We start from the raw sequence: 13,705 nt of genomic DNA, 5'->3' as shown, positions 1-13,705 counted from the left end.
GCCTTTCCAAATTTGCAGCATATTTCAGATCAATATCTAAATGTTGTCAAATACATATATTATTACCACCTTGATGCTATTTGATGAATTCTCCAAGGTTTGGTCTACACACAAAGTCACATCAGTTGAAGTAAAGGTGTGATATTAAACTGATTTAGCTAAACTAGTGCATCTTTATGCATGTATGCTCAGGTTTAAACGTAATTTATATCGGGTGTAAACTAAACTAGTTTAAGTTAAGTCTAAACCAATGTAATATTGTCCACACGCAAAGTTGTATTAGTTTAGGCAAACTGGTTTAACATCACACCTTTCGGTGTACCTTTGTATGTAGGCAACTTCCCAGAGAGAGGGGTTCATCCACAGTCAAGCCGCCACTTCTACATCTAAGAAGGTATATCTGTCAGACCTTGAATCCATATGAAGTACTATAGGAAGGGGTTCTACAGCTTTTGGTCTTTCTGCCAAGACCCTCTGGCCCACTGTCTGTAAGTCTGGTCTGGGCTTCCCCAGCTGCAGCATTCCTGGGAAATATGACCGTCTTAGCTGGCTGCAAAAATTCTCCAAGATAATCAACTCCTACTCTGTTGAGGGTTTTGTAGATTGGCATTAGGATTCTGAGTTTGAGGCAGAAGCAGATGGAGAGCTGATATTTATGTAATGCTATGGGAACCTGAAATATGATTTTAATAATTTATAGATAAACAGATATAATCCATTGTTTATATATAATAAAGATCCTGTGAAAAAAATTAAAGACCCAAACAGAAAAAAGCCCCCATAAAAACCAAAACCAAAGATTGATAACAATGCAAATAACCTAATTCTGAACTGACCACCTTTGTACTTTTCACGTTTTTGTGTGTATTTTCAAAGCACCTTTTGCCGTAGTATTTGTGGGCTCTTATAATTTATTTAACAGAAATCAATATTTCTCAGATTTTGGAATACCCTTCTCCCCAGCTTCCTCCAAATCTACGAACTGCACAGGGCCCATCCCTAAGGGCAGGGTGGGAGGGTATGGTAGACCAAACAGGAGTCAGTCACCAGAGGGTAACCAATACTTACAGGGTGGAGCAAGCTTACAAAAAGAGCATTGTGTGTCGTCCATCACAACCTGAAGACGATGGCACTTGGACCCTGGCTTATCTCGGTCAGGAGTGAATTTCATAGCTGAGGTCTCTATTGAGACTGCCTAGCCCCTATCACTCTCAGAACATGTCTACACAGCAGCTGGGAGGGAGGTGTGATTCCTGGCTTGGATAGAGACAGACATACTAACTCTGCTTAAGTTAGCGTATTAGAAGTAGTATGATAGCTGTGGCAGCATGAGTTAGCTAGCTGCTTGACTGCAATCCTGCCTGACCCCTTGGGTATGTACTCAAGCCATCGCTCGTGCTACCACGGCTCCACTGCTATTTTTACTGTGCTAGCTTTAGGGTGACCAGACAGCAAGTGTAAAAAATCAGGACACTGGTTTCTTTTTGGAAGGGAGGAGTAATACTTGTCTATATAAGACAAAGCCCCTAATATTGGGACATCTGGTTGCCCTAGCTTGAGCAGAGCTAGTGCATATACGTCTACCTGACCTGGGAGTCACACCTCTCAGTTGCTATGTAGGCATATTCTCTGTTACCAGGGAGCTTTGGGTCAACACACCTCTACTGATTGCAGCTGCTGCAGAAGTCCATAAGGGATGAGGTAATCTCTGAAAGAGCTGGGTTGGAGCAGACCACTGGCTTATCACTATCACCTATGTACTATATATGGCTTGCAGGAAAAATGGGGTCTGTTCAGATGGGACAGACAACTCCTCCATTCTGGCTTTGGTTTAATTTGTAGCTATTGTTTTGGAATGGGCTGCTTCTTTTTCTTTGCTCCTTTGAAGACTTTCGTATTGAAGAATCAATACGAGGTTTTAGAGTGTGATCTAAAGATGGTGAGGCAAGGGCTCTTTCTTGCATTCTTTTGGAGAGTGTTCCAAGGTCTTGGAGGTGATTTTGTATGTGAACTAGAGATTAGATACTGCTATGCTGGCTTTTTGAAATGCACCAGGATAGTTGCTGAAGTGGTACTCTCTTGAGTACATCTTCAGTGTGATTGCATTGATTTCTGCCAGAATTCATGGTCACAGCAGCAGTGCCCAATGGTTCATGGTGCCAAAAATGGCGGATATTATTCTATCATCAGAGTAATTTAACCTCTGTCCATCACCACCAGGAGATCCCCTGTCAGTCTCACCAGTGCAGTTTCAGAACTCTCCCATCGGCTTAGAGCGGCTACATGGGAGACCATACAGCGGCGCAGATGTGCCATTGTAAGCTCTCTAGTGTAGCCATAGCTTAAGTTTCCTTTAGCTTAAACCTGTTTCAGTTAATTCATCTTAACTTTCCCGAGTGTCCTAGTGTAGCTAAAGCCTGAGATTTCAGAGTTTCTGGCTGGTAAAGAGGGTGAGATTTTGGAAAAGGCATATTCTTAGTATCTTGAGGAGAGAAAGGAGGGGTAAAATTGCTAGAACTATTGTTCTTTATCATGTCCACATAGTTCACCAAGAGGAAAAAGAATTTCCACTGATGCCAGCTACAAAGTGAATCACTCATTTCCGTACCAGTCCAGGGACAAATTGAGGCAATCATGATAGCTGACAAGACAAAATGAAAATCTATGAGGAAAGAAGTAGAAAGCATCCTGCATATGGAGATTAGAGGACAGATTGTTAGTCATTAATACCTGTTCTTGTACTAAAGGAATAAAATAATAACAGTCACTTACCGACAACAACTTTAATGATTTTAGATTGGTTTATGCAGTGAGCTGCAGTAAGTATATAGAACTGGTTCAGAATTGTCCCTCCACAAAACCCTTCCTTGTCTTCATTTATTAGAAGAGCCTGCAAGGAGATAAAATGGATGACTCCAGAGGATAGAAAAACATAAGAATTCATAAATAGCTGGTTAAAATTAAAGCAACCGTTCCTTCATAGGTAACAGGTTTTTACATACTGTACATACATACAACTACAATACATACACCCGGTGTGTGTATATACAGGCAGTCCTTGGACTTATGACAAATTGGTTCCTGAGAATCGCATCGTAAGTTGAAAACATTGCAACTCAAATCCCATAGGAACACTGTGGGATCGAGCATCAAAGTCAGAACCGACATTGTACAGTTGGAACGGGATGTCAATTTACAAACGTCGTAAGTGCTGTTCCGTCATAACTCGAACATCATAAAGTCAAGGACTGCGTGTATTTGTATCTGCCCAGCAACAGTATATATACACCCCTGCTGTCGTTCAAACAACCCCCCAACTTCTCCAAGCCATCATCAGAAGCAAGCTCCCTACAGGCCAGGACACACCAACTCAAACTGGCATCAGAGCCTGCCAGAACAGATGATGCAAAACCTGCAGATGTATCCCCACTGCTACAATGATCACTATCTCCCACAACACACCTTTCAAGATCCGTGGGTCTGACACGTGCCTATTACAACACGTGGTGTACCTCATCCAGCGCACTAAATGCCCCAACAACTATGTGGGTGAAATCCGACAGTCACTACTCTTCGAATTAACACACAGAAAAATGATAAAAGACAAAAATACCACATCAGCTGAGGGTGAACACTTTTCACAAAGGGATCACTCTATATCTGACCTATCAGTCCTCATGCTCAAAGGAAACGTGCACAATACCTTCAAAAGACGAGCCTGAGGACTTAAATTCATAACTATCCTAGAGACTAAAAATCATGGACTGAACAGAGACACTAGATTTATGGCTCGCTATAACAATTTGTAACCCATTAACCCACAGTCTCTCTCCCCACCCCTCCTGCCTTCAGCCCAGCATTTTTTGTTCCTTCTCCCCCCCTGCCCCATGACTGGAGAGCTGGTAACAGGCCACCTCACCATGAATGGTCCCTCGCAATGTGTGTTAACTACTTATACTAAACAATTTGTTCATCTGAGTACATTTCCCAGACCTGAGGAAGAGCTCTGCGTACGTTTGAAAGCTTGTCTCTCACCAACAGAAATTGATGCAATAAAGGATAATACCTCCCCCACTTTGTCTTTCTAATATCCTGGGACCAACACAGCTACAACATTACTGTGTATCTCTCTATGTGTAAGATATAAAACATATATATTTACCTGCCATGGACATTCACCAGGCAAGCAGTCATTACCACCTACTATCCTCGTATGAAGGTTTGGAGACACGTTAGTTTTAGGATCATTCTCTGTTCTATTGGGAGCTTTTGTTTCATTCTGAAGAAGAAGATCTGGACTGTCTGCGATACTGGTGATGTTTCTGTGGCTTGTCCCATTGTTGCTATACAGTTCATTGGGGTTGCCATCTTGTTCACTGGTAACACTGCTACTGTTACCAAATGAAATCACTGACCTCTTTTTTCTCTTCACATAAACTTTCCCACATGGGAAAGGCTCTGTAAGGACAACGATGAAAAGTTAGGATTTGATGTCCTAACAATACGGTAACTTTAGACATTTAAATGTACACTAGTCCCTTCAGGACAGCTAAGTTGAGTGGAGAGTTTCATGGTTAGAAAGCTCAATATGTGACCTTTCTTGTTCTTCTATTCATTTGTAATGTCCAAGTACATTTATTGATGTTTGTTTTTTATCCTGAACAAACGATTTCAGTGCACTTTTTTTTAAACTTCCAGAAGCTCAGCATTCATAAGAAGTCCTACAGTAAACAAATGTGTGCCTAGGAGGGAGGAAAATGATTTGTATGTAAATAGGTATCACTTTCAGGGTTTCAAATGTTTGTATAAATAATAGAAAGAAGAGAAAACATACTCTATAAATGACAAAAAAAAAATAGTGTAACCATGTCCTTTAAAAGCTGAATCATTTACCAGGTTATCTTTAGAACAGCAGATTCCATGAAATTTTTCAAGACACCAGCAGGGGCTTGGCAGACAGCACAGAGCCTAAGACCAGATTGGACCAAAACCAATCGCATTTCTGTTGTTCTAAGGCATGTCCACAGTGCTAAGTTTTATGCACAGTGCTCAATTTCTATAGAGACAATGGTGAGCAAACAATTTCACTGAAAGTATGCTTTCAAAATCTTTAAAATGAAATGTTCTCAATTATTCAAATTGTTATGATTATGCATCCACTCTTACAAAAAATGAGTATTTGGGCAAAGTGCTATATTTTAGAACTCATATGACTCCTTTAAACATAGGTGTTTTTTTTTAAAACTTATAAAGGATGTCATAAACTCCATCATTTATTCTGATTAAATAAATTATTTTTTAATTTAAGATTAATAATATCTGAGGAACTGAATACCATCATTGTTATGTAAGTAGAGCTTGGTTGTTTTATAAATAATGTAAGTGTATATTAATTTATAAGGTTAATCTATATTAGTATGACCCAAGCAGTTTATAAATGTAGTATTTTGTGTTCACTTTTTTTTTTTTTTTAAATGGACCAAGCTCTACTTGAGGGAAAACTGTTTAAATGAGAAACAATTGCAAGTATAGTTTTCTGTCACCTGTGCTCTCTGTGCATTCAGATAATCACTATGGGCCATATCTTGCAGAAGGATGAGTGTCTTTGACTCCCATTCAGTTGGATTTGAAGGTGCTCAGCCCCTTCCAAGGATCACAGGCAGGAGGCCTTAAAAATGCGAACTAGGCATCACCAGTGCCAAATCCAAATTGTTCATGCCACCAAAGTATCCTAGACCACCAAAAGGCTGGTTTTCAATATACTAGAAATCTCATCACCATCTGCAACATCAAGTGGCAGGACAGGATCCCCAACACTGAAGTCCTTGCAAAGTGCCAAATCCCTGGGATCGAAAGCATGCTCATCAGAGCTCAACTTTGCTGGGTCAGACACATGGTCCACATGGAGGTTTCCCGTATACTGAGAGCGGCACTCTTCTGCCAACTGAGCACGGGAACCTGCTCTAAGGGTCAACCCATCCTCAGGTATAAAGACATCTTGAGGGCCAATTTCATAGTGTGCAAGATAGACATTAAAACCTGGGAACTCTTTGCACTGGGCAGACCCTGATGGAAGGGTCTGTGCCATGAGGCCACATCCACTTTTGAGGAGTGGCGTGTGAGGTCTCTGCAGAAGACAAGAGCATGTCGTAAAGCCAGCACCTCAAACCCTCCCCCCAGTGGCGACTACCCTTGCAAGACATGCAACCACATTTGCAACTCCCCGATTGGACTTGTTTCCCATGTGAGAAGCAATAAAAACCAAACCAACCCAGAACTCAAGTCAATACTAGCTGAACTCTCATCCATCAAAGCAAAGTGAGTATCCATCATCATCAATGCATTACTTCATACCTGTCGGAATACAAGATTTTTCATCTGGTCCCAGAATATAGCCAGTGGCACAGAAGCATACAACACCGTTTCTTTCAGGTCTGCAGAAGTGGCCACAATCGCCATTGTTCAGCTTGCAGTATTTTGGTATAACTACATAAAAGACACGTGTGTGTGAAAATGACAAAGAAATGGTGACTTTATAAAGGCATATGCAGTTGATAATTCTTGTAAATTTGGGCCAGAGCCTTTGTCTTTTTCTTTGCAATGTTTCAAACATGCCTCTGGCAGATGCATTATTCCTCATGTTGCAATAGTGCCCAAAACGTGCTAGACATTTTCAAACCACAGATGAAGACACAGTCTCTGCCCCAAAGAATGGATAGTTTAAAAAGGCAAAGACAAACAAGTGGTGGGGGAAAGGAGTATAACATACAAGCAAAGAGATCAGGGTGCTGGTAGGCATGTTATTCCTCCCTCCCCTTATACTTCATATCCCTCGTTGTTCTCCCCAAACCAATTCCAGGCCTCAATTCCGATAACCTTCACCCTTCTCTCCCAGCATTTGAGAAACATTACCCATTCACTCACAAGATAAATAAATAAGTGGATGACTTTTTCCATTTGGTTATGTCTACACTACAGCCTATGTTGACAAAACTTATGTCGCTCAGAGGTGTGAATATTCCACCCCCTTGAGTGACATAAGTTACACCGACAGAAGCATTTGTGTGCACAGCAGAAATTCTCCTGCTGACATAGCTTATGCCACTGGTGAAGATGGTTTTTTTTATGCCAAGGGGAGAGTGTCTTTACCAGATATGCTGCAGCAGTTCAGCTGTATCGGTACAGCTGCGCTGTGAAGCACTGTACATATAGAGATATCGTTAGTTTCCTGTAGCTGTCCCAGTAGAAGTGAGTATTCAGGAAGGATTTAGATGAAGAGAGGGAACCTCAAGGAGAATGGGGTGCCCAGGATAGAGAGTCACTGCATTATCTTCTGTAAATCAGTCTCCCCTGATTTGCCTCTTCCTCCTCTTGCTAGACAATAAGTAGTGTAATACCAGATGAATTGTATCTGGGAGCGCAAATAAGGTGCTTTTATATTAGTTAGGTCCTGCAATCCTTACTCATCCGAGCATTCTTACTGAATTCAGCCTGATTGTGAGGTAAGTATTACCCACATCAATAAGGGTTGTAGGACTGGGCACCTGCTTTGCAACATTAACAGAAGTTTTTGAGCATTTTTTAACCATATCTATTTGCAAAGACATGGTAGTTTAATGGCTTACTGCACTGGCGTAGGTCCTAAGCCAGTGTGGCAGAGCTCTGACCTTGTCCCCGTGGGTCCCGCGCTTCCAGGCGGTTTATGCTAGCTTCAGAGGCTCACTGCAACCTTCCACGTAGCCCTTTTCTCTCTAGGACCAGGGATACAGTCTACTGAGCCTTTTTCATCATAAGCCAGCAATGGAGGTTGGTGAGAAAATTCCCACAGTCTCTGTTGCTACTATGGCCTCATGCCAAAACAGTTTAGCCTCCTGTCCTGACAGGGACCTGTTTTCCCCTCCCAGGAAGTGTTTCTGTAGTGGCGGGTTGAGGGGGGGGGCGCGAACCTGGGCCTGCCCTCTACTCCAGGTTCCGGCCCAGGGACCCTAATGATAGCAGCTGTTGGCAGCCAACCTTTTACTGCCAGAGTTGCTATATTTCCCTGGGCCACTTCCCCACAGCTCTCCTGCTTCTTCTTTCTTTACCCTTACCTTAGGGCTCCCTTACCAATGACTTGAGGGTGTCTTCATTAACCAGCCCTTCAATCACACTTCCTCTCCCCTGGCTCCTCCCTGCCTGACTGGAGTGAGCCCTTTTATATTATCAGAGGGGCCTTAATTAGAATCAGGTGGTCACATTAGCTTAATGGCCTCACCTGACTCTTTGCAGGTTAATTGGAGTCAGGTGTTCTTATTAGCCTGGAACAGCCCCTGCTCTGGTCAGTCAGGGAACAGAAAACTGTTAATCCAGTGGCCAGTATATCTGCCTTCTGCTACTCTGCTGTAGGCTTCGCCCGCCCACTTCCTGGATCCCAATAAGGCTAGTCTGCTGTACCCAGCTGGCCTGGGTCTATTACAACAGGTATTGTTGGTTTCAGACCTGTCAAAACTTTCCAACCCATATTCTATCATTTATTCCTTAACTCTAAGGAAATGAGAAATATTGTCTACCCATTGGTTCTTTGAATATTTCATCACCATCCTACAGTAAAAACAAAAACCTACCAGATTCACAGTTTTTGCCCTGATATCCATCCAAGCATGTACAAGTGTATGTGCCAATTCCATCTTTACACGTTGCACCATACTGACAAGGATTGAGTTTGCACTGGTCCCCATCTACAAAAAGAGGCCACAGAAGCTTTTAAGATACAGCATAAACATTTTTATTAAGATTTGAAGTATTCCTGGATGATGAACTTTGTTACTGTCCTTTTTGTTATTTGTATTTAAAATGTTATCTCAAGATAACCCTATGAGATTTAAAACTGCATTTCCCAAAGGGTCCTAGAGCAACAGTAAACAATGACACCTGGAATACAGTTTAATATCATGCACTAGCCTTATCATGCATGTACATTTTGTGCTGCTTTGACATTTGTATGTAATGGATCATGTTCCGAACAGAAACAAAATGTTCAAAACTTCCCATAAACTGGAAATTCCCGAAAATTTTCATTTTGGAACCACCACCACATGGTGTATCGAAATGAAATATGCTCTGCGGACCCTGGCAGCCCCTGACTGAAATTTACATGATAATTGCCAGTTTCACAGATGCCTAGCACTGAACAGCGGTTGCGAAAGTGACAGAATTCCTATGCAAGCCCACCACACAGATTGCCCCAGGCTGGGCACCCCAGGACTTCCAGGGTCTCAGGCCAGCTGGCTCCCTGGGCAGCCCAGCTGTCAGGACAGCTGTATCACTAGGTTGTGGGAGTTGGGCAGTCCAGCGAGCTGGCTGGCCGGGAAGTTTGGAAGCACTGGGGCCCCCAGCCCAGGGATAAACCACATGCCAGGGCTGCCCCAGAGGTGCAGCTCCTGAAACATGTCCCAGGATTTTCAGGCTCTTAGCTCTGCAGCATGGAGTCTGGAAGCCTTGAGAACCCCATCTTGAGATGGAGCTCCCAGGCATTCCAAGATCCCTACTTAGACTCAGGAACCTAGATTGAGATCCCCTGGCTAGAGCCTGGACTCTTAGGGTTTCCATGCTCCCCAGCAGAAAGCCTGGAGTCCCTGAGAACCCTGGCTCAAGCCAAGCCTCTCAGAGCTTCCAGGCTCCCTGATGCAGAGCTGGGAGCCGAGCCAGTTTACAGCAGGTGCTCCCAGGCTTACATTTCATGGCAAGGAGCCTGAAAACCCTGGGCTCCCCAGCAGCCCCCAGGTGAGCTGTGGTTCAAACAAGTGGTTCACTGAAAGTTCATCAAACCTGATAAGTTTCCGCAAAACGTTTTGGGTTCCAAGAATTGGTATTTTCTGACAAAAGGCTGCTAGAAACTCCTGACCAACTCTACTCATGTATTGTAAAGCATAACTCTGCCTCCTACAGAAAAGGCTTCGATACTACTTCATTGTCAGAGAGTGCAACATTTGTGCTGAGGGTTGTGAAGGCCAGATAACCCCAAAGATCTTAGGGGACACCCAAAATCTTCAGATAACAGGAGAGATGGCTCAGGAGTGTCCCCTATTCTGCTGGTATTTTTCCTTGTATTATCTAGCCGTGGTATTGCAGTCCCCAAGCAATCAAAATCGTGAGTCAGGCCCCTACAAAATCATGTGATTGGCTGAAAATTCATGAGATTTAAAAAAAAATTAATAAATTTGGTGTTCCTATGATTTGTCTTGCAGCCATTGAGCCTTTAGGGGTCACATTTTCAAACTCTTCTCCACGGCCACGATGTTTTTTTTAAAATTATAACTGAGATTCTTACCTAATCTGGGGTTTTAAGAAAAACACCAAATATTGTGACAGTTGACACCCCTGCAGCAGGGACGCAAAGACAACCACGAACATGGGAGTAGAGTGGTATACCTGCAGTGCTTTATTACTAAATTACCTCCCCTCTGTGCCTCTTTGAACTTGGGCTGCCACCATTATCCCCTGTCTTCCTCTCCTTGGGCTGCCTCTTTACAGGATAATCAGGAAACCAAGTGACTTTCCGGCTTATCTGCCACAGGGTCATAACCACAGTTAACTCGTTTCCCATTCTTAGGGTATATCTTCACTGAAGAGTTAGCCTGGGCTATAGCTTGGGTGTTGCCCCAACCCCTGTTCTGTCTACACAGAAAAACCTCTAACTTGGTCCTGAAGGTGCTTTAGGCCTGTGCTAGCAGGCATGATTGAGAATATAGGCTTGAGCTTGGGTTTTGCTTCAGCCTGGGCTGGCAACCAACCTACTTTGCAGTGAGAATGCAGGCTTATCAAACCCAGGTGCTGCTGGACCTCTAAGTTTATCCACAATTCTACCTGGACTGTACTTTCTCTTCTACCTCCCCGCTCTTTCTGCGCTGTAAATCACCTACACTGGCTCAGCGTATTAACCCTACATTAGTCTGCTCCATTTTTGCTGAATTTCCACTGCGTTTGAACTGAGATGCAGTTCAAGAAATCCTCTTCCTGCGCTGCCAGTTGGCCAGAAGCGGACACTGGCCTTCTGGTAAAGATGTGATAACAGTAAGACCCATCCTTTGGGGAAATGTACCCCAAATGACACTTTTATGTCTAGTGGACAGGAAAGAACCAGAGGAGCAGAGAAGTCAGCCTGGTATACTACAAATCACGTTGTGGTTTGCAGAGTGAATTCCGTAATGACATTCTTGTTAAAAGTGCCTGCTGCCACATGCTGTTTGATTTCCCTTTCAGAACTGTCTGTATTAATGAATAGCTCTGATTGGAAGTCATTTGCATACAGTATTGTTCTCATGTCACTGCCAGACAGCAGCTCTATGCCAGGGGCAGAGAGAGAGCATGCTCACCCTGTGAATGAATTCATAGAGCAGCTCAGATTAATGCACTGCTAAGAACCATGGAATATCCCACCAGAAACCCATCCCAGCACATGGGTCTGGCACAGTTGGTGCTTTGCACTGGGGATGCTCTACCTGGGCTAGGCTAGCTTGCGCTAACTCTGCAGTGAAGACATATGTGCTGTCCTGTGTGTGTTGGAGGTAGGGTTACTACCTTTGAAATGCAAAAAAAGGCAACCCCCCTCCAAGGCAAGTCCGCCTCAAACAAAAGGCAACTCCACAACCCCCGCTTCTATAGTCAATTACAGTATCTAGAGAGATAATACACATAGATAAGATTGATCATATTGCACATCTCCTTGCTCTCACATGACTCATACCCTCTCTCACACACGTGCGGTGCGCTTGCGTGTTGGTGGCCAGACAGCTGCCATATTTTCCAACTGTTTTGATCTGTTATTGCTTAAACTGCGCAAGTGGGAACACTGCAGCTTCTTTAGCTGGACACAGAAGCCTTTAACATTAGATATCCCAGTGTATTATGATAATAATGTAAATCTTTAGACCCATGTAAAAAAAAAACCCCAGCAGATTAAATTATTTTTCTGGCAACTGGCAAATCCATTAAATAAAACCTGGCCAGGCTGGTCAAATACTGGCCAGGTGGTAACCCTAGTTAGGAGTGATGAGGAAGGCCAGGTGCTTCTTTGCCATCATGAAGAAGACCCTTGGAATTGGGTAGGGGAAGATTTGACTTAGTGAACAAAGGAGAGGCGCGATGGGGTACGGGTACAGGAAGCCAATGGGCTCCTTTTAAAATCAGAAAATGGTAAGTAGTGGTGTCCCAGGGCTTGGGAGTGGTGTGCGTGTGAGATGTGTCCTTTAGGTTTGAGTCTGGGGAACTTGAAAGTCCAGACCTAAGCGAAAGGGCTGATTTGCTGTGAAATCCCTGTGTACTGGACTCCACAGTCCCGGTTTAATAAATTACTAAATCAGTAATGGTCACCATGCAAACACCATTGCAAACTGAAGCTTCTAGGGGTCACACAGCTGCGTTGTTTACTTATCAGTCAACAAATCTTTTCTTTTTCTTTTCTTTTTTTTTTATAAAGTGTGTTTCTCTCAGGGCTTGTCTACACTTACCAGAGGACTGGCACTGTGGCGATTGATGCATCAGCGGTCAATTTAGCGGGCTAATGAAGACCCACTAAATCGACCGCAGATCGCTCGCTTGTTAACTCCTGTACTCCATCTGACCGAGAAGAGTAGGGGGAGTCGACGGGAGAGCATCTCCTGTTGACGTTGCATAGTGTGGACCCGGCAGTAAGTAGATCTAAGCTATGTTGTCTTGAGTTATGCTATTCACATAACTCAAATTGCATAGCTTAGATGGACTTTTCCCTGTAGTGTAGACAAGGCCTCAGTGTCCAAAATGTTGTAATATATATTCTCTAAGGTTTAAGAACAAAGTACAATTAAAGTATTCCTTACCTATATATTTATTCCAGAACTCATCCTAATGGGGAAAAACAACAGATAGGCAGAGATTAGTGAATCAGACTCTAACACAGAAGCTTTCATACAAATATACTAAAAATAGTTTTGTTTAAAGACACAGTTAAAGTGGAACTTCTTAAGTTGGATGTAAATACAGGCCCTTGCAGTGCAGTGTTCTACTTTAACTGAGTCTTTAAAGAAAACCATGAAGTCTAGACATTTTTGTATCAGTGAAAGTTGAGCTACTCATCTAATAACCTGATCCCAGAGGGGGTTTTAAGAAAAAAAACCCACCAGATACAGGGAGAATTGGCAACACTGCAATCTATGGTGGGAGAATATGGCCCTGGTGATGTTTTGTATCTCAATTAGCTATGATCCTATATAAAGTTAACACTGAAAGAAGGCAAAGTGCTATTTTTTTCCTCTCTCTCTCATGGCCTCTTTTCTTTCAGTTTTCCTGGTTAAATATATAGCTTATCATCATATATTGCTTCTTGTAGATGTTTGCCACAGCTGAGCTAACATTTCTTAATTAGTCCACTTCCTAATATTTTGTGAATTTCATAGTGCAACCCAAACAATGCTTTAACAGACCTTGTTGCCTTAGGAGAAGAATAGTTGTAAGAAGTGAACTTGTTTGACTTCATGGAAGTTATTTGAATCCTGTGGTGGAAGAATAGGGCCATAATGCTCAATTATAAAGAGAAAAGTGACAACAACCCATGTTCAGGTCACAGTCAGCCTGAAGATCCTCCCCTACACTCCATTTACAATCCATAACCCGAACCACAATCTTCCCTTAAAATCCTCCTATGCCCTATGGCTCAGAGCAGACTCCCTATTTTCTGCCAGGGATACAG

General features: G+C 42.9%; 1 protein-coding gene across 1 annotated transcript in view; it reads right to left on the bottom strand.

The window, feature by feature from the left end:
* The window catches only part of LOC311517757 (uncharacterized protein), a 37,293-nt gene that overhangs the window by 2,045 nt on the left and 21,543 nt on the right, over window positions 1-13,705 (bottom strand). Inside the window, exons 12-16 of the mRNA XM_084622902.1 lie at window positions 12,837-12,861; window positions 8,604-8,717; window positions 6,355-6,486; window positions 4,163-4,458; window positions 2,773-2,890 (exon numbers count right to left, since the gene is read on the bottom strand). Of these exons, the coding sequence (XP_084479028.1) occupies window positions 2,773-2,890; window positions 4,163-4,458; window positions 6,355-6,486; window positions 8,604-8,717; window positions 12,837-12,861 (685 nt within the window). The remainder of the gene's footprint in view (window positions 1-2,772; window positions 2,891-4,162; window positions 4,459-6,354; window positions 6,487-8,603; window positions 8,718-12,836; window positions 12,862-13,705) is intronic.

Source organism: Lepidochelys olivacea, assembly GCF_965140295.1.
Source record: "Lepidochelys olivacea isolate rLepOli2 genome assembly, chromosome: 1".
Classification (NCBI taxonomy): domain Eukaryota; kingdom Metazoa; phylum Chordata; order Testudines; family Cheloniidae; genus Lepidochelys; species Lepidochelys olivacea.
The sequence above is the reverse complement of the archived record's forward strand: the minus strand, read 5'-3'. Positions and strand labels throughout refer to the sequence as shown.